The sequence below is a fragment of the Centroberyx gerrardi genome, chromosome 11 (assembly GCF_048128805.1).
Source record: "Centroberyx gerrardi isolate f3 chromosome 11, fCenGer3.hap1.cur.20231027, whole genome shotgun sequence".
NCBI classification, from domain to species: Eukaryota; Metazoa; Chordata; class Actinopteri; order Beryciformes; family Berycidae; genus Centroberyx; species Centroberyx gerrardi.
In genome coordinates this window covers 2,767,676-2,788,250 of record NC_136007.1, presented here as the reverse complement: position 1 = coordinate 2,788,250, position 20,575 = coordinate 2,767,676, and the positions used below count along the sequence as shown (strand labels likewise).

Below are 20,575 nucleotides of genomic sequence, written 5' to 3'. Positions count from 1 at the left end.
ACAGCAATCGATTTCCACACTTTCACTGTATCACATCACGTGGAGACGATGGGTTTAGAGAGGCGATCGATTCCAGCCGTAATATCCTTACAAAAAAATAACAGTTTTCCGTTAACCCCCCCCCCCCCGCTCCCTCCCTCCCTCCCTCCCTCCTCCTTCCACCGCTCGCGCAGTAAAGCGCATTGGTTCGCTCCCCCTAGCGGAAGTGCTCGCTGCTCTTCAACGGTTACAGCCGCCGTGGCTCTCAGAGTGAAAGTTGCCTCCGCCTGGAAAAGGATCGGGACTCGCTAGTTTCTCCTGCCGGTGTTTCCCCAGATTTTTTTTTTAACCGGAGAGATGAGGCGGAAAGAGAAGAGGCTGCTGCAGTTCGCCGGGCTGCTCATAGCGGCTCTTCTTTTCCTCCCCAACGTCGGTCTTTGGTCTTTGTACAGGGACCGAGTGTTTGACAACTCGCCCGACACCGTGGACGGACCGGGCGGCATCCCGGTAATACAGGTAAGGTCGGACGGCGGCTCGGCACTGCGCCGAGGTCTTCAGCGGTTATCTCGGTTGTCTTGGCGGTGTGTAACGAGCTTCGTTTTCGAGAAAAGGTGATGTTATTCGCCAGCAACACTCCCCCCCACTGCCGGGGAGTTAGTTTGGTCTCGGTAGTGCGGAGGGAGAGCCAGCTAAATCGGATACGTTGCTGCGTACTTCCTCATGCCGCTGCTCCTATGTCGTGATTGCATGCTCGTACCGCTGTAACGTTACCGCCGACCTAACCGTACATTCCTGTGCTGTATGCGTGTTGTTGCTTTGCTTTGACTGTCATGTTGTGTCACCGAGGCTCTGCAGGATCAGGGAGGTCATTAGATAAAAAAAAAAAAAAAAGAAGCTACCAGGGTGAATACAGTAGGAAGCCACGTAGCAGAGCCGGAGCTAGGCGTCGCAGTAAAGTTACAATAACACTGACTTCAGGAAGTTGTCAAAATGTGGAGCAGGCGGCTGACAGGCAGCAGACATTTAAAGGTGCCATATCATGACAGTGGTCGTGATGTTGTTTTTGCATATGCTAGGGCTTGGTGTAAGAATAGTCCTCTTCGTGATGTTTGGGAAATAAATGCAGTTTAGTTCAAAGGGTAGGCTATTCATTGAATAAATTCAAAGACTATAAGTCCTAGCAGCCAGAACAGTCACAGTACTAGATCCTGATTGGCAGACAGTACCAGCTACTCTAATTCAAATGAGGTAAATCGGGTGAATGGAGGCTTTCAGGGTGTGTGTGTGTGTGTGTGTGAAGGGAGGGAAGGAGGGAGGGGGGGCAGTCAGACCAATCGCTGCAAATTTGGTTGACTGGAAGAATTTCAGCAATTGTTTAGTCAGGGGAGATGCCTTGACTGGAGAATGGACTTATAACAATGTCCCCTTTAAACATATTTGATCATATATGTATGCAAGTGTAGGAAATGTTGAATTCCTACAGTAGGGCCCCTTTAAATTGCATGGTGATTCCTCTTAGAATGATGAACTAGTGCAGCTTATTCTGGTTCCAGCAATCTGATGTTATACACACATGCACACACAGACGTACTCTCTCACACGTAAATAATTTATGATGAAAAGTCGATGTGGTCTGTGTTGTCTGATGCCTTAAGCCTGTACTTTCAAGGCGTAGGTAGTCTTTCAGACTTCAAAACATTTATCACTGAGTGTTTAAACATTGCTAGAACACAACAGTGACACTGTTCTCAAAGGCAATTTGCATCTGCATTACTGTCATATAACTGTAATTAACTCTGTGCTCCTCCCCCATCTACTGTCTGCAACAGCCACTGCTACTGTAAGCTTTAATCGCGTCAATGCATATCGTGTCATTGAGTTTATCACCCTGATATGGAACAAACATGACTAACAACAACCTGATATGGTTCAGTCATGAGCAGCTATGAAGCTCCCCCACTGTGACAGAGACAGAATGGTAATTTACACATTTCCAGTCACCTATAATAGATGCTCCTTGAAACGTAGGTTGCTCAATTTCCTCCTGCCTGCTCCAGCAGCTCAGGTTAAGTGGAGGTTAGAGAAGATGAGAGCGATGGATGGAATTAAAAAGAAGCTGACTGCCTGCCTCGCTATCCAGCTAACTAAGTGACTGACTGTCTGACTGACTGGCTGGACTGCCTGAGATGCATGTATGTCTTTACAGAATATTCCCCAAAGCATACAATGTCCTGACAGACGCGTGCAAACCCAATCATGCCAACTTGATTTAACGTCCCTAAGCGTTTAAGTTCCCTAATTCAGTTGAATAGGCAGAAGATGCATCGCCTGCCAAACTAAGAACAGTTACAAGTCACATTGTCCGCCATGGTGGATAGTCGTTGTCAACATGTGGACTAGGCCAGTGGTTTACAAATTGGGGTCCGGGGACCACCATGGGTCCTTAAGGGGGTTCCAAGGGGCCCCCAGCAAAATGAGTAGTAGATTTTGCTGTTATTTCACTCACTTTTTGTTGGCACAATGAGAGAATGGATAATGATGAGTGTTTTCATCAGTCATCTTTCATCTGTCCCCTTCACACCTACAGTGGAGGCTGTTATATAATTTTGTGTCATGTCCTATCCAACAACAAGGATTTTCTCAGATGGGGCCCCTTGGGAGAAAATCTTCATCTGTGGTGTAATGCTTATCCATCTGGAGTTCCTTGATTTGCAATAGTTGGGGAACCCCCGGACTAAGCGAGTGCGTTGGCTCATACAGATATTTCGACTATTTTCCCAGGTCTTTGGCCATCGTTGGGGCAAGTTACTGGAGGATTCTGCTTGTCTTTTGGTTCTCCTCTGGTTTAGCTCGCCCTAACTCAATCTGATCGGCTCTGATAAAAACCCAAGAAGATAAAGTGTGCTCTTGAAAGGAAAGTTGGCCGAGATTCACGGCTCTGTCACAGAGAAATGAAGATCATATAGGCTTCTGGACGCTGGAGGCTACATTTGTGTGCCATGCACTGTTGGCTGGATTACTGCACATTCATCACTGCGGGACCTTGTGCGTTTCGCCTCTGACACACATGTATACTCACTGACACACACACAATGGAAACACACACACACACACACACACACACGCATATACTGCTTTTTGGCTCAGTAGAAGGTCAGTCAGCCAGCAGTCTGGTGTTATTAATGAGTCGAGCTCAAAGTAAACAAGGACGTCTCCTCTGTTGAACATCACAGGACAAGGAGAAATCACAGCTGAGAAATATTACAAGAGCATCTTTAATTTTTGTGTCTGCCTCACACAAGCTGGCAGGCTGTTGAACTGTAGTGGTGGCCAAGTCAACACTCAGAACAAACTGGTTTTCTGAATATATACCCCCATTGCATTGGCCTTATTTTGAATTCCCTGGCTGTCTGGCTGTGATGTATTCCTTCCCCACAGTCACACTGAAAGCAATGCAAATCAGATCTTTGTTTGACCCCGCTGTCCTCCAGCGCTCCCGCAGGCCTTAAAAACATTGAAAGCTTGAAGTTCGTCTTTTTGAGGAAAACAAACAAGGCCCCGTTGTTTGTTTCAATCCATTCAAAACCACTTGAAAGCTCTTTAGCAATGTATAGCACCTTAAATCATATAAGTTGGCTATAATTAGGTTATGAGTTTGCTGAAAGCCGATTGGACCAAATTGAATCATGAAGGGGATCACTGGGGTTTTAGCGGTGGCAGCCTGTTTTCCTGAGAATGGCTTATAGTTGCACAGCAATATATTGGAAAAAAAATCCTGCACAAAATATGTAACTCTTCCTTTGCATACACACAAAGGTGTTCATTATCTAACCACTTCACTAATAATATGACTCATTGAATTAATGGTTTGACCTTTAGTTGACTTGAACAAAAAGATCCAGAGGTGAATGAGTCAACACACGCCTCATATCACCAAAATAAAAAAAACCTTCTGGAATTAGACCAAACAAGACTTTAAAAGTCATTGAAATGTCCCAGATTCTGTTGCCTCAGTACAATAGTCTCTAAATCCTCCAGCAATGTGAGTCTAGCTGACCTGCAGCTCCCCGTCTGTTCTTTCTCTGTTGCTATTCTGATAAACATTAAGGTTGAATAAGAGTTTAGCCTCTGGTTGTGTGAAAAATCTCTCCTTTCTGCTCTATTGACATCATGTGGGAGAGAGGGAATGATGTTTCATGCCAATACCAGACAGTGAATTCAGAGCCTCGGTAACCTTGAGGCTACATCTACAGGAAGAGCGAATGAAAAGTGCAGAGAAACCGAATTGAAATTGGACGGATTTGGGCTATCCTCGCAAACAAATCTAAAACTGGATCGCAGCACATATACACAAGGATTTGAACAAAACTGTGATTCCTCCAATTAGGCATAATTTCAGGCTGCAGTGAATTTCAGCATATGACTACGGACAAGTAAGGGAAATACTGGTTCTCGGCAATTAAAGAAATCGTTTCAACCCTATGAATCCTTTGAGATTAAGGCCAATTAAGGAGGCTATGGGAGTAGGATTAGGACATTTTAACTTGGTTTATAATAACAGCTGTGAGAGTTCATTAGAGTTTATTACATGTGCAAAGTGCAGCATTTTACTTTTTTCGGTAAAAGCAATCTTTTGACGCTGCAAGAATGAACTTCCCTGACCTTTTGAAATGTTGATGTCAGAGAAGGTAAAAACGTCAGCAGCTGATGCAGTGTAGCTGTGCTGCGTTCCCACACTGGGAAATGAGACTTTATCTTGAATGTGTTAAGCCTCTGGAAATATGGGAGATTGAAGGGTGGAAGTCATTTGCAAAGAGAAGCGGAGTGACTTGCTGAAGACTCAAACGTTGCACTTTATCACTCAGAGCTGAGGGAGAGAGAGAGAGAGGAAAGGAGGGGATAAAACACCTCAGGAGAAAAAGGGAGAGACGGGATAAAAGAGGTGTTTGTTCAGAGTCAGACTTTGTTGGAGAGCGTTTCCTCCCATCGTTCCTCAGACAAGGCAGACGTTGACTCGCTGCTGGCTGCAGCGCCGACTGAGCGCGTGCAGAAGCTGCTCTGTATGCCTGTCAGGGATCTGCTGCCCCAGATCAGAACAAGGGCCCAAATGAGGGACAGGTGCAGCAGATCGCCCGTGGATACAGAGGGAGAAGTTAGGCTTTTAATTACAGCCATGGGTTATGAAGCCGCTTTTTATGTTCAGGTGATTAAGCTCATCCCCGGACACTAATTTTAAAGCCGGCTCTGTACTTCACTGTACTAAGCTTCACCGAGTCGAAGATGGAACCTTTATGGTGATAGACTAACTTGTATATTTAGTGTTTTTATGTTTATTTTTTTTTCTGAGCTTGTTTTCAGTGTCATTTTGCCTCAAATTCACACAGTTACACTGACCTGGGAGCTGCTCAGTACAACCATCCTCCTGTTTTCCATTCAGCAGACAGACTGGAGTATTTGGGGGGTGAATACCCATCCTGGTCTGTTGTTGTAAAGGGAGAAGAGAGCGTTCCTTATCCACTTCCCCCACTCAGATTTTCCAAGCTGATGTGCTGATTCACAGCGGTGATGCTCCGGTCACAGGCCTGCTGCTCTAACCACCAGCTTACCACCGCCCAAAAGGGCTTGTGTGCTTCCTGTAAAACATGATGGTGCACACACTAAGAGTGCACCGTCCTCTATCCTCAACTCATTATTTCTTTCCTGTCATTCTGCTAGTGCTTCTCTATAGCCGCTTTTCCACTGCATGGTACCGGCTCAACTCGACTCGACTCTACTCGCCTGTTTTGGTTTTCCATTGGGCGAGTACCAGGTACCAGGCACCATATTACCTGGTACCTGGTACTTTTTTTGGTAGCACCTCCGTCGAGGTTCCAAGCGAGCTGAGGCGATACCAAAAAGGTGACGTGAAAACACTGACTACTGATTGGTCAGGGAGAATCGTCATCGGTGCGCGAACATGCTAACGTTAGCTACCAGGTTAGCTTACCCTCTTGCGTCGCCTTTGTAGGATTTCCCAAACTCTCCTGTTTTTTTTCAGCGGTCTTCTGTCTTGCTGCCTTCAGCCTCTTCTGAAATCAAATCTGTCTCCTTGCTGTGACTAACAGCCACATACCGAGAATCAAGAACACCATCCCTTCCATATCCTCCGTTGTTGCTGTGTGTGTCGCGTTGAAGATGACGTCACGGCAGTTTCATGTGGCGTCACTATGACGACCAGTTGGGGGGGGGGGGGGGGTACTATCTGCAGTGAAAAACCAAGTGGTACTACCAAAAGCGAGTAGAGTTGATTTGAGCCGGTACCATGCTGTGGAAAAGCGCCATATCTTACATTATCATTGTAGGAGCACAGAAACATGTTGTTACATCTGCTGTCCGGACACTACGGCTTTGACCCTTGCACTCCTTACTATCAGTTGCTGGTAATTTTGGTGAAGTAGGAATTGAACGTTATTCTGCTGTTATTGTCGCTACTTGATAGCTGAATTCCAGTGTAAAAGGCTGTGCTTGTTCTCAACACCGGGGCACTGGAGCCTGCCATCAGTGTAAACTAGCTTCACTGTTTGGTAGTATGTATGGTACTCTTCACCAAAGGAAATGCCATGAAGATAAATCATTGATTTATTTAATGAGACACATTTGATCTGCTCAATATTGATAATGCTCAAGAATATTCAATGTTGCTTGTATATTTTACAACAAAAATCCTTATTTCAGCAGCTATGAGTGGTGCAGCCTGTGCCGGCACGTGCCGGCACGTGCCGATCAGGCGCCCTGGGCAAAACTATAAATGCCGCCCATCCACACGTTCTCATGTTTTATCAACTATTTCACGTCGGGTTGCCAACTCAGTGTTATTTTATATGATTGTTATTGCCACACAATGACCCATAGCATCAATCAGTTCTCTCTCTCTCTCGCGCTCTCTCTCTCTCATATAGAATCATGTATGAAATTTTTTGTGAATGTGAATCTTTACTTCATTCCTGACATGTATTTTGTTGCCAAATTGCCATATGCTGTCACCATTACGCAATGCCAAATGCGCAATGTGCACATCCCATTAACCATCATCACACATTGCCAATTGCTAAATAGGCAACCTAAAACAAAGGAAAACAACATAAACGTAAATATGTAAAAAGCACAGCCCAGCAAAAAGTCATGAAAATAACCTGCAAGGCATCTTACCTTCACCCGACACACACACACATTGCCCTTGATTGGTTAATACATTACGCTACATTCAAAACAATTTAGTAAATCCTCCCCAGTTGTGTCTCATGTCACTTAAATCAACTCACGTAGTGTAATGCTTAGTATTACTTTACTTAAAGAGACTTAAAGCTACTCAGAGCTACTCGTCGGGAGCAGGTCGGACTGGGAGTAGAACTCAACCTGTTGCTGTAACTCAGTCTCAGTAAAACAGAAGTACAATGTTCCAAAAGCATAGTAGGTTCATTTCTGTTTTTTCTTTATTTGTAGATCGCGACAAATGTATTTATGCTGTGTCACCCTAGTTACAATCAAATTAAGACAAGTGTGGGCAAATTTGGCAACCCTAGTGGCGTGGCGCCCTGGACAATTGCCCTGTCTGCCCCGCCCCACGCGCCGCCACTGGGTGCAGCCACATGTTGGCACAAGGACAGAAAAGCATTAAAAGAAAACGCAAACCCTCAGCTTGTGTTCTGTCTGGTTTTTACATCAGTGCCGGTCTTGGCCGTCAGGTTGGCGTAGCCCGTTTTTATATTAAGTGTTGACTCGGTCTACCCGGGCCAGTTTCGCCTTATGCTGGTGTCAATTACAAGTGGACCCAAATATTACTGATTAATGGTTTTCAATAAAAAACTTGAGCTGGTAAATGGACCTTAGCTCTTCGCCTCAGGTTATATTTTCTGTGTTCAGTTATCACATCGCCAGCTAGGAGATTGCATTTTTGAGTGAAAAAACTCACTGTACTCTTGACCTCAGCACCCGACCTGTGATGAGTTTCTCTCTGAAGGGAATGCACCAAGGTAGCTTCTCCCATAACAGATAAGAGAGATTAGGTCAGTTATTTTTCCTCCAGCAATATCTTTTGATGTGTGAAGTTTGTGTGTTTTTCCCTAGCTCACACTCTTGAGATCCACGGCATGTAAAGGCTACCCGCTCTGGGCTTTGTTCATGTGTAATAAAAGCAGAGTGTTTGTGTGTGTACGTTTCTGTGTGTGTTTAAAAGGCGGAGCAATTGCTTTTTCCACAGCGACTGCCTGGCTGCACAGCAGTAAAGATCAGGCGATAGCAAAAACCGTGGTAAGGCTGAAGTTCCCCTCATGGGCTGATAGCTTAATCGTCCAGGAGTTGAGGGAAGGGAAGGGCAGTTTCAGAGTCCACAGAGACCACAGATGGGCTTTTTTTTAACCTGTGTTTAGCCGAGGGAGATGGGCTGAGCGGCTATGCTCTTTTACAGCACTTCACACCTGGAAGCGGCCCAGTACAACCAGTCTTCTACTGGCGGCCGCTGAGCTGCACCTCCAGAGCCGGCGAGGGTTAAGCTCCTCGCTCAGTGGCACCTCCGCAGTTGTTGTGCGGGAAGAGGAGAGTTCACTGTTGTTCACTTCCCTCATCCACATTCCCACCGCGATTCAAACCGCCAGACTTCCAGTCACAAGCTGCTTCTCTGACCATTAGGCCGCTGCTGCCCTGCTTCCCTGTGAAGTGTGACTCCTTTCATTTTTACAGATCATAGCGCAGTAGATGTTTCCTATTCGCTCCGAGAGCTTCCGAGGAAGGGTTTAAACTGATGCAGCCGGTCTTGTTTTCTAGTCATAAAACACTTTTTGACAATCAGACTGGAGCCACACCAGCACTTCTGAACAGCTGTTTGAAGACTGACGTGCTGGCTTTGTAAAAAAATTGCTGCATTTTGTGCTCCACTAGACCGAGGCCTCTCTTACTGAGCTGCTTGCAGCAACAGCAGGTGATGTCACTGTTAGCATTTATGAGACTTTGATCATCCCCCGACACAACACACTCCCTCACCCCATCTTAGGCAGGGGGAATTTACCCCCCCCCCCCCATCTTGTGAAACATTTTCATTGGCATTGATTAGGGATGTAAAACGATGCGTGAAACTACAAGCTGCGTGGGTGAAGAGAAGGTAAATGAAACAAGCCATGAATGCTGGGATCCTTGTGGAAGTGAAGTGATAACTATTGCGACGGCAGAACTATACAGTTTATAGTCGACATTAACACTACTATCACTAACCTGAATTATTATTATAATTCATGGGATAACAACCTATTGCCCTGTAAGACTAGGTGTCATTTATGTAATTCAACATCCCCAAGACCCAGGCCATCATGTCATCATTAAAGCTAAAATATACCTTTTTAGCCTTGAGGCAGTGAAGTATTTTACAAGTCCTGCCCTGTTTCACCCAAATCTTTCAGCGACTTCCCCACTGAAAGGTAGCCAATGAAAGTGCAGAAATAAGACAAGGACAAAACTTAAACTAGCTAGTGAAAAGAAAGTAGTAGTGGTACGCTCTCCGATGTTGGAGTCCCTGGAGAGCTCAATCTGAATTGAGAAGTTCAAATTCAAAAATGCTTTGCAAAACTACTGAATGTTTTGAATGCAACGGCTCAATATGGGCATGGCAAATTTATATTTATGCAATTCAAATACAGCCTCTGCTGGCACTAATCTGTTTCCATAACATTAAGACCAGAGTGGACCAAATTTGTGAATGGCCTTTTGTCCGTGGTTGTGAGGCGCGTCATTGTTTTATTGGCAGCCCCCCAGGCTCAGCGGGGCTCACTTGGGGCTCCTAGTTCCTTTTTTGCCCCGATACACTTTTTTGAGTAAAGTTGGCATGGGGCTTTTCTAGGAGAAGGGTGTGATTTGATCGATGGAATTATGCATAGAAAACGTTCAAAGTTATTGGGCTGTCTTTCCCTTTGCTGTTGATGGAGATCTGTGTTTTAATATGGCTTGCCATTGTTGTAAGTTGATGTTGGGTACAAACTGAAGCTTGGATTTGAGGCTTTGTGTGTCTTGGTCTAGAAAGGATCGCGCTAGCCTCAACAGCGATCAGATGATAGATATGCATTAGCTACACTTACACTGATAAATAAAAGTCTGTGTTTTGTACTTAGCCCCACTTTCTCCTGCAACATTAGAGTTGGAGACATTTTGTCTTTGCACAATATACTAATTAGGTGGCACTGTGTAACGTTCAAGAAAGAAGTGTCTGCAGTACATCAAGATGGATGCAGGATGCACCTTCAGTGGTTATCACCATATGTTACACACATGCTCTTAGGAGCATGATTGCTGGTAAACAGTTTTGAAATACTGCAGGGTTACAAGTCCTCAGAGGTTTCCTATGTATGAGGGAGGAGTGGGCTGCTAGAGAGTGAACAGTGAGAGCTCGGGGTGGGCACAGCCGAGAGGCAGAGGCACAATCGATGAAGCTGAGGAATATGCGTATATATCCCTAAGCGAGATATTGTTTCTGTTTAAGACATTTCTCCTCTCGCAGACAATATATATCTGAAGGGATGGAATGGCTTAGCGTTATTGAATCTTGAATCTGACACTGTAATCATTTCTGATTGTATTGTCAGATTTGGGTACACCTCTCTTTCCGTGCTGAGGTGAACTTACAAAAACTGGTGCTTCCTTCTGTTCCTGTACCCGTCTTGATGTAAGGCAGCGGGCCGAAACATGTTGGCAGATTTACAGCCTGTTCCATTATGAACCAGACACTGAATAGGGAGGCTTTTTAACTTTTTGTTCAAAGAGTTGCCTCTGCCCAATTTATTTCAAATTATATTCTGGTGTTGGACTGAAGTCTGTTGAACCCTGAGCTATCATCCCATGCCCTGATTGTCCCCTCACTGACAAATGTTGATAATTGCCTCCCAGCAGCGCTGTAAAAGCTCTCCTTGCTGAGCCCATTGATTCGCTCTTCTTAACCAAGCTGAGCATTGATCGCTGCAGTGGAGGGAAGGAGCAAGCGGCTCAGTATGGCTCGGCTCGGCTCGGCACGGCCGGGACCGGTCCGCCTCAGATGGGGAGATACGTGGAGCGATGCTAGGAGGATTAGGGCCAGCGAGGCGCCTGATTCGCTGATCATTATGTAAGCCACATCTGTCCTCCGTCCCCTCGGTGGCACCCGGCCTCCCACGCCGAACCCAGCCAAGCCCGGCAGCCATGTGAAGAGAGCGGGAGAGACAAGTCACTCAAATGCACTGTGAAGTCTGCTTACTGAGAGAGAGAGAGAGAGAGAGGCTGACAGAGAGAGAGAGGCAGGGGAAAGTCGAGAGGGGGTAAGGGAGTGGGAGATGAACACACTCCTGGCAGGCAGTCACTGGGCCAGAAAGGCTAGAGGAGGGGGGTGGGGAGTGGTGGTAACTGGAATAATTGTGCTCACATAATCACTGAATGGGTTACCAGCACAGTGCTTTCAACCCCAGCACAAACGCAGCATTTAGAAAGAAAGCCTACAGGCAAATATACTACTTTGGCCTTGGATTATGTATTTTTAAGTCTTTTTTGTGACACTGTATTGATCCCCCGAAGGAGAAATTTGTCCTTTTTACTTGCCCCGTCCGCAGGGGGGGTCAAAACACAGCGGCCCTGGAGGGGTTCGGCGCCACGTTCAGGGACACTCCAGCGGGGCGGATGATTTCTGTCACTGGGGCTTGAACCCGGGCCCTCCGGCTGGAGGATGGTCTCTTGTTCTGCAGCGTGTGCTTCGGCAGCCGGGTGACACGTCGGATGACGGGAGCGCTCGTCTGTCAGCTTGGCCTCAGCCTCTAGCTGGGACGGGACGGGATGGGAAGCCGCTCTTTGAGCTGGCATTACCATGTCTCAGCACTTAATGGCCCGCCATACAGCATTTCTCTGCTGTTATTTCCCTGCCTTCCTCTCCTCCAGACATGATAATAAGGAGCTTATTTGAGCGGCTCTTTTCCCAGATGGGTTTGGAAAGGTGCCAGTGGAGGCTCCGATCACAGCAGAGCCAACACAGCTGTAGATCACCACCGCTGCCCCCTACACATCCATCACACTATGTCTCGTGTTAAAATTCAATTTTTAACTTAAATAGCCTGACCTAAACTCTCCCGGAGAGCTGAGTTGCCTCCCACAGGTAAACATATGGTCTGTCATACACATCTGTCCAAGGTCCTGTTCAGAGTGGCTGTACACATGGAGATGTTGGGGAAAAAAATATTTTTACAATTTTTTTTCCTCTTTTGAAAACATGCTCAGCCTTTTCTACATATTTGTTTTTTCAATACTAATATTTAAAGAAAAATGCATGGGGCAGAGGAAATAACATACTAATGCTTAGGAATTTTTAAGTCTGAATAAAATGAAAAGATTTTCCGTTACATGCAAATTGATTTCTTGGCCCGGCGATTCTGTATAGCACCAGAATACGTTGTTTTGGACTGTGCAGTTTCGATAATTTTTCAATGAATTGCGCAGCCTGAATAAAGTCCTCTGGAAAACAAAATGAGGTGTCAGTCAAATGCAATGATCCTAACATCAAATTGTTATCGTGTCTTGTTTTATCTAATATTCTGATGCCTTATTTTATTGTGTTTTTGTCTTGTAGTGCCTTTTTTATTATTTTATCTTGTCTTATTTTATTTTCTGTTCAAAGTAAACCTTGTAAACTCTGTTTTAGAAAAGTTGGTATTTATTCGTTTTGAAAGATGTGTTTGTACAAGGTTGCAGGTGTGAGACAGGCTCAACTGAAATCTTTAAGACAGTATGGTGAGGAAGTAGATCTAACTAGCCTACTAGATTAGAACTACTAGGAACTAGATGTATTTATCCCCACTGCAGTTACGATTGCTTTATTTGTACATGTAATGATGCAGCTTCCTGCCTATACAGGAACTTTGTATTCTGTTTGTTTTGTTTTGCTTTTGCACTGAAATTACCTCTTGCCTTCCTCTTTGGTGTTTGCCTCTGCAGTATACGAAGAGGTGGTTTGTTATTTCTTGTTCAGAATCCTGTCTGCAAACCAATTTTCCCTTATGGGACACTAAATTGAATTGAGCTATATTACAGTTAATTATCTTTAATGGTCCATGTCGGGAAAGTGGGTTGTCGCAGCAGCACAGAATAGGATATAGGCAAGGATGAGACGGAGAGCACTGAGGATAATACCAGAAATCACACCAACTGAATGTATTGAAAATAATACAACAAATAAGGCGCTGGGTAGAGCACAAACCTCTGCCAACGCTGAACAATCCTCCAACTTGCAAAGCTGCAGCCTCTGTAATGGCTTATGTTTGTTATCTTCTGGGTTTGATTTTCCAACAAAATAGCATGTGAACATTGAATGGATGTTGATACGACGGCCTGCACCAGCGTTGAAAACCTGTGTAGATGTAGCACCAAAATGATGGAGGTGATCTCCGCAATCGTCCATAGCTGCTATGCATCATTTTTCTGAAATTGGGACCTAAATATCTTTCTGATATCGGTTCAAAACAGTTACCCAAGGTGTTTGATGTGAATTTAACCATGCTATAATATCATACTGTGAAAGTTTTGTGCTTGTTTGGGTTATGTTGAACTCGTCCGCCTCGTGCACGTCGCCATCTGTGAAATGCTTGCTGGGAAATCCTTTTAACATCCAACCAGCGCCCTTTAAAATCCCCCTGCGACAGCTTTATTTACAGGCACTCGCACTAAATAGCACAAGACATGGTTACATCAGATCCTGCTTACTGGTAAACGTTTACAAATGCAGCCTTTCCTTGTAGAATGGTTTTGCGGGAGCGCCACCATGGCCTTCTGTTGGAGCTCTGCCCACATGAAGTGCTGACTGGTCAGGACACTTTTTTTCATGAAATCTAAAAATGGAACGTGGGAAAACTTGAGGGGGAAAAAAAAGTGTTTTTCATAGGGCTTTTGTGTGTGTGTGTGTGCGTGTCTGTGTGTGTACCGGCAGTATATTACTTCCAGGCTGAAAGCACACTGAGCTGAGGTATTATTTACATCTCTGTTATTACGGTTCAGCAGACTGTGTGTGTGTGTGTGTGTGTGTGTGTGTGTGTGTTTGTGTGAGTTTGTTCTTGTCCTTCTATTCTTCACAATGAAAGATGAGAAAAATCCTCCCAACTGAGCACATTTTGCTGATGTTCACTTCTACAGGGAGCTACGTGGATTAGGATTTGGGACTTGGGTTTAGGGTTAAGGTTACAATTAGGATTAGGTTCGTTTTTTGTCCTTTATCCAGGGAAAATCATCTGAGCACAGCTGCTCTTTTCCAGGAATGTCCTGTTTCACATAGGTACACACATTCACACCTGGGAGCAGCCCAGTACAGCCACAGTCTTCTGCTGTTGGCCATTTTAAGTGCCTTGCTCACATTTCACCAGCCAATCCAGGGTTTCAAACCAACAACCTCCCAGTAACAAACTTGTTTCTCTTGTCTCTAGGCTGCTGTTGCCCACAGTTACCCCAGTTTCGAGTAATTGTTTATGTGTGTGTGTCCTGTTGATTGTCAGGGTGGGTCCAGCCTACAACAGCTAGAGAGCCAGCAGTCAGCCAGGAGCCATATTGGCCTTTTGCGATTACTGTACAATGGACATCCTGTTATTTTACTGTGTGTCTGTTTACTTGCTCTGTGTGTGCATGTGGGTGTGTCAAAATACTTAAAACAAACTAAACAAATCAAGTTCATTATCTGTGCAAACATGGTAAACCGAACGATTACAATCATGATATGAGAACTTCATTATATGTCTACAACATAACACATTTTTTTTTTATTTGTTAGCTTCTTTTTGTGGCTACTGTAGGCTAAAAATGAACCTAATTTAAGGTTGAATGAAAAATGAAAAAAATACAAAAATATGCCTACCTGCAGTGCAAATGAAAAATTGGCAGAGCGTCCGATTATTCTGATGAGTTTGCTGGCTGTGGCTCAGTATGAAACAGATTCAAATGGACTATTTTTCGCCCAAATCAACCTCTCCGCCTTTTGAATCCTCTTCTTGTAGTTCAAGGAACAGTGCCGAGGTTTCGTCTGCCTCCTTTTTTTTTTTTTTTTACATTTTAAACTTTCAGTTGTTGGTAGCCTGTGCGTCCAATTCTCAGACGCATTTCCTCTATATTCCATACAACCAAAAAGATGCATTACCAAGCAACGTCTCTGACCCCAACCACGTCCTAAACAGCGAATACAAACTGTTACCATCGAATCGGAGATATAGGGTTCCACGATTTAATAGGGTTAGACTGAAGCACTCTTTTGTACACCAGTCAATCCTAAAATTAAATATAGAGCTTAATCCCAGATCAAATGTACGTTGAAGGGCCTTGAATACTGTCTTTTGTGATTGTAATGATATGTTGAATGTATGTATCTTTGTGTCCTGTCTTAATTTTTGTCTTTTTTGTGATGTTGCAAATGGAGCTGCTGTGATGCAAGAAAAAATTCAGACTGGATCTGACAATAAAGTATTATCATCATCATCATCATCATCATCAACATCTCACAAACCATGCGAAATACAAAAAACATGCCTTATTTAATGGACTCACCGTGGTCTTGTCAGTCGTGATGGAGAGGTCAGGATATTCCAGGGAAAAGAGCTCAGTCCTGTTGAGGTTGAGTTTGAGGCGGTGGGCAGACGTCCAACAGGAGATGTCAGCGAGGCAAGCAGAGATGTCAGAGGATGGGAAAGACAAGCAGAGCTCAGTTTCATCAGCATAGCAATGGTAGGAGAGGTTTTGGGGTATGATGAAAGGCCCAAGCAATCTAGTGCCAAGAGAAGAGGAGGAGGCCCAGGACTGAGCCCAGGGGGACCCCAGTGGAGAGGGTTGAGAAAACAGAGTTCCTCTCCATCACACCTGATAAGTGCAGTTTCGCCTCTGTATCTGCCATCTTGAGTATTTGTGTGCGTATCTACAGCTGACCATGTATCTGCCCTCCTCAGCGGGTGTTTGCTTGATGTGTTTGTATTCCACTTGTCTGATTTCATTCAGTATGCGTATCCAGAGATAAAGCTGATGGTCAAACAAGCCTAGCAGGCGTCAGTACAGAGAGGCTGGCTCCTGCTCCCCTGTGTTGTGAGTATAGAGGAGTGTGGTGGATCGGCAGTGGCGGGGGTGGAACAGAGCGATCATGGCTTTGATGTCTGATAGCAGACCTTTTTAATATTAATTTAGTTCCTTTATTTCTTTTTTTGATGGATTTTACTATTATGCCTGAGCTTCGTGGTTTTCTGTCAAGTTCTTTGTCAGCTTTGTTGTCAGCTTTCTCTTAGAACAGTGCAAATACACATTAGGTTCATTGTAAGTGTTAATAATAGTTGAAGATGAGACCTGACTCACTGTTTTTGTACAGATTTAATATCCTGCAAGGAATGAAACTCTTCACACTTCTTTTGGAGTGCCATTCTCACAGACTATTGCCTATAGTTTTGTGTCTGTAAGTCATCCATCAGAGAATGAAGTGCAGTTCTGTGCCTGCTGACGGTAGAGGACCAGCCATCTGTCCTGGCCTCTCTCTGGTCCTCTGCCTGGTCTCTCAGTCTCAGCAGGGCTCTGGATAATGACCCCTGTGGGGGGATGAGGGAGCGTGCGGCGGCCCTGCTGGGCTCCTCTTCCAGGGAGTCTGATGCCTCGCTGCGGGTGGAGAAGAGCTGGCGAGCTGCAGCCTGCAGGGAAGGGCGGGGCTGTTCTCTTGATTTGGTGTGGACTGAGTGCTGGAAGATCATTTGTCGGGGAGTGTGAGCTTATAGTTCTGGATTTGGTGACCTATTTGTTATTATCCTTCATAATAAAATTGGGTTTTCTCCCAAATGCATCATTCCCCCAAAATTTGGAATGATGCATCTCACCGGTGACATCTCACAGGTGACATGCTTGTTTCAAGGGGGTTTGCACTATTTGTGAGGGATGACATGTTTACTGATGCTTAGTTTTTAGGTTGAAACAGTCGGGTCAAGAGTTCACTGAGAGAGGTCAGTGGATCTATAACTGATGGAGGAGTTGGAAGGGTTGGACCGGTAGACGATGCCATCGCTTATCAACGCAAACTGATAGCCATTGAGATGTGAAAGATGATAGTTTAAGTAGATTTGACATAGTGTATTAATGGGCAAGTAATAGCCGTTGTGATGTGTGCGCCTTAAACCGACTTTTCTAGGCTAAAAAAATCCGGTCCTACTTCTGCTTAATATTACAGCCATATGAAAGCAAAGTAACACATTCACACATTCTAGTTGTGCTATACAACTGCATGAGAATTACCACGAGCGAACTCTTTTCTCTCTTAAATCCAGTGCTGTAGCAGCAACCTCCTTCTGCAGCCGCAAAAGTACCAGGAAATGCCGTTACGCCTTTCAATGCCATGGTCTTATTATCAAGTTAGTATGAAGTGTGCACCTGCATGATTTCCATGCAAAAACAAGTTTAAAAAGTTGCGATAGCCTAGCTGGAACCTAATGTGGGATCAGCTGCGCAAGTGCAATGGGGAATGAGGACCTTAGTCGGCTGAGCAGGTTGCTAGCCAGAGACTGCCAGTATGGAAATAGATCCCTGCGTTTCACACAGAAACACAAACCACAAGATTCACAGTTTGTGTTTCTGTGTGAAGAGCCGAAGTGAAGAGCCGAAGTGGACATCCAGGGCAAATTGATGTGGCTGAAGAGAGGATGAGGTGGAGGAGGAGGATGAGAGGTGGAGATGAGACAGGAAAGACAGGTAATTGTGTCTCTGGGGGTCGGGGTGGATCCGTCTGATCCGAACAGGAGAACAGAAAATCATCCTCTGCTCACACCGAGACACTGTCGGCTCTCAGCGGGCGGCAGGGAAACAGAAAAGGGAAGTATTGACCCAAGGTGGTCTGATTCCTCCTGCTCACAGAATGCATGGGCAGCTCTTTTCTACTCAGTCACACACCGCCGGCTCTGCCTCCATGCTCAACAAAGCTAATCCAAGGTTCTGCTGTAATTGGAACCACAACTTGGGCACATATTACTAGCACATTTATGTTTTATCTTCATGGTGTTTGCCACATAGGAAATTGTCGTGCGCAGTGAGATTTCACTTTGCTTTGTCTGGGAGGAAGAACTTTACAATGTTACTGTTTGTGTTGTTGGTTCGCTTCCAACATGGCGGCAAATAAACGATAGATGCAAGATGGGAGATTTATACAATGGCTACCACTATACCAGTGGTTCTCCACATGGGGTCCGGGGACCACCAATGGTCCTTGAGAGGGTTCCAGGAGGTCCCCAGCAAACTTCACCGTTATTTAATTTACAAGTTAACACAATTAGAGAATGTAGAAGAATGACTATTTTGATTTATCATAGTTTCACTGTTATCTCTCTACCTACAATACAGATAGTCGTATTAATTCTGGGCAAAATCATATCTAACAATATTTATATAAACAATATTCTCAGATTTGGGTCAGAGAGACAGAATCTCATCAAATGGGGTCCGTGGCTGTTCTAGTCTGCTGTAGGCTGGAAAGGTATCAAGGAGGGAAATATGCATGTAAATGAGAGGAGGAGAAAATATCCCCAGCTCTTATTTTTCTTCTTTCTTTTACGAGCACCTCTCTCTTTTATGATCATTCTGGGGTAACAGGGATATTATCAGAGCATTTTACCTTTGGTAACCAGTTGTCAATCTTTCATTTTTGCTCTCCAAACACTCTGACAGCCCGTTTTTTATTATTCGCACCTGCTTTTTGCTCCTGGTGGGACTGGGGCTTCAGCACAGTGGATTTCAATGCAGCTAAAGCAATTCCAAGGACGGTATCTTTTTCACCTTGCTAGCTAGAGGGACCAAATATTAGAAAAATAAACACTTGCAGCTGAAATAATAGGCTTTTTATAGAGAGCAGACCAGGCTTTGCCATGCAAGACAAGCCAGACAGAGCTGAGGATGGACAGTGAAAGAACAACAAAAGAAAAGGTGATAGAATGGGAGGAAAAAAACACAGAGTAGTCTAGACATCTGTCCCTGGGACCTGACCTGTCAGTCAAACAACCTTGGAGATGCTCTCTGAATCGGAGAGAGAGAGAGAGAGACGGAGACAGAACCTCTGCAGTGGTGAAATGCTGCGGTGTGACAAGAGTGAGAATCAAAGAAAGAGTGCACGGTTGAGAAAGCAGGTTCAGCCCCGTCTCTCTGGCGTGTTTGTACTGTATGACTGAGTAACGTCCCGCAACAGCTGCTGAGAGCCTAAACCCACAGCGGCAGCAGCGGCAGCAGCAGCAATCCCAGCCTATCTGACCGAATAGCAGGCATAATCTGCTGTTTGGCAGATTAGCAGAAGACCACAGCAGCATGGAAATGAGGTTAGGCAGCCAGCGTTTCAGAGAGGCCGGCCATAATCCGCAAAATCCCTCCATCCGCAGCCCAGGTCGAGGTCACTGGGACCAGAACCGATTGAGCGTCATGGCGGGCGGAGAGGATTCTGGCTAGGTGGGAACCACTGACTGTCTGCTGCTTCACCCTCTACTCCCCGCTTTCAAGTGCTTTGCTCTCTGCAATTTATAAGTCCTTCTTGCTTCTCTCATGCTCTCTCTCGTCAGTGAGAGAGTAGGCGATGCACAGGTCGCTCACACACACTTGTTAACCGTCACACACGGCCTGTCTTTTGATAATGTGTGTGCAAACCCCGACACGTGGCCTTTCACCCCTTTTCCTCGCACCGCCAACATGATTATCCCCACACGGACAGTTTGCAGGCAGCCATCGGTTGAATAGACCATTAAAAGGGTACATTAAATTTAATGAGGGATCACTCAGCCAGGTAAAACGGGTTACATCCCCGTCCTCTTCATCTCTCCATGTCTTTCTCTCTCCGTCTCTCTCCTTTTAGCGGAATATGCCGCTTGATAAAAGATGCTTTTCCCGTTGTGGCCCGTCACTTATGAGACATCATGGGGCTCGTCAGTTAACGAGCGCTCGGGTGATGGAGACAAAACGGGCCGCGTGGCTCGTTGCATAGCTCCTCCGATGTCCTATCAGCGTGTTTGTGCTGCGTCTTGAATGTTAATGGAGCGGAAAAGTGCCCAGAGTAGAATGAGTTTGTGGCGGCATGGAGCCTCGGTCTTGTGATGATGGTGATTAGCCAGGTAGTGGCAGGAAATACGCTGCTGTTCAGTGCAGCAGGAAAAGCAATGCAGATGGCCGTGTTTGCTACTGGCTTTCTGCAGCACAGCTTCAATGCCTCATCTTTGGCAATTTATATGAGTTGGCTATGAATGTGAGTTGGCTATAATAGAGCTGTGTTTGTCTTGTCATAGAGAATATCTCATGTTATGCTTCCATTAAAATTACTACTGTAGGTTTAAGTCTGACTTAGGCCATTAAGCAGATTTAAAGTCAAGCTCCTATTATTGCCCCACAGCCAGGCCGGTGGTATAGAAAGATGCCTGTTAGGGATTGCTGCAGAGTGGTTACCAATGGTTACCATGTTGGAAGAGTGATAATAAAAGGATAGACTGTAATCTTGCCACCTCGTCCTCCCTGAACTTTGTAGCTGTGACCAGCCACTAGTATAACTCACTCACTTGGTCGGTCGGTCCCAAGCATTTAAAAATGCATGTGTATC

The 20,575-nt window shown here is 45.1% G+C and overlaps 1 protein-coding gene across 2 annotated transcripts in view; it reads left to right on the top strand.

Annotated features, from left to right (window-relative positions):
* The first annotated feature begins 296 nt into the window (after positions 1 to 296).
* The window catches only part of galnt10 (UDP-N-acetyl-alpha-D-galactosamine:polypeptide N-acetylgalactosaminyltransferase 10 (GalNAc-T10)), a 95,245-nt gene continuing 74,966 nt past the window's right edge, over positions 297 to 20,575 (top strand). For both annotated transcript variants that reach the window (XM_078286898.1, XM_078286899.1), the window contains exon 1: positions 297 to 495. In XM_078286898.1, the coding sequence (XP_078143024.1) occupies positions 337 to 495 (159 nt within the window). In that variant the 5' untranslated portion in view covers positions 297 to 336. The remainder of the gene's footprint in view (positions 496 to 20,575) is intronic.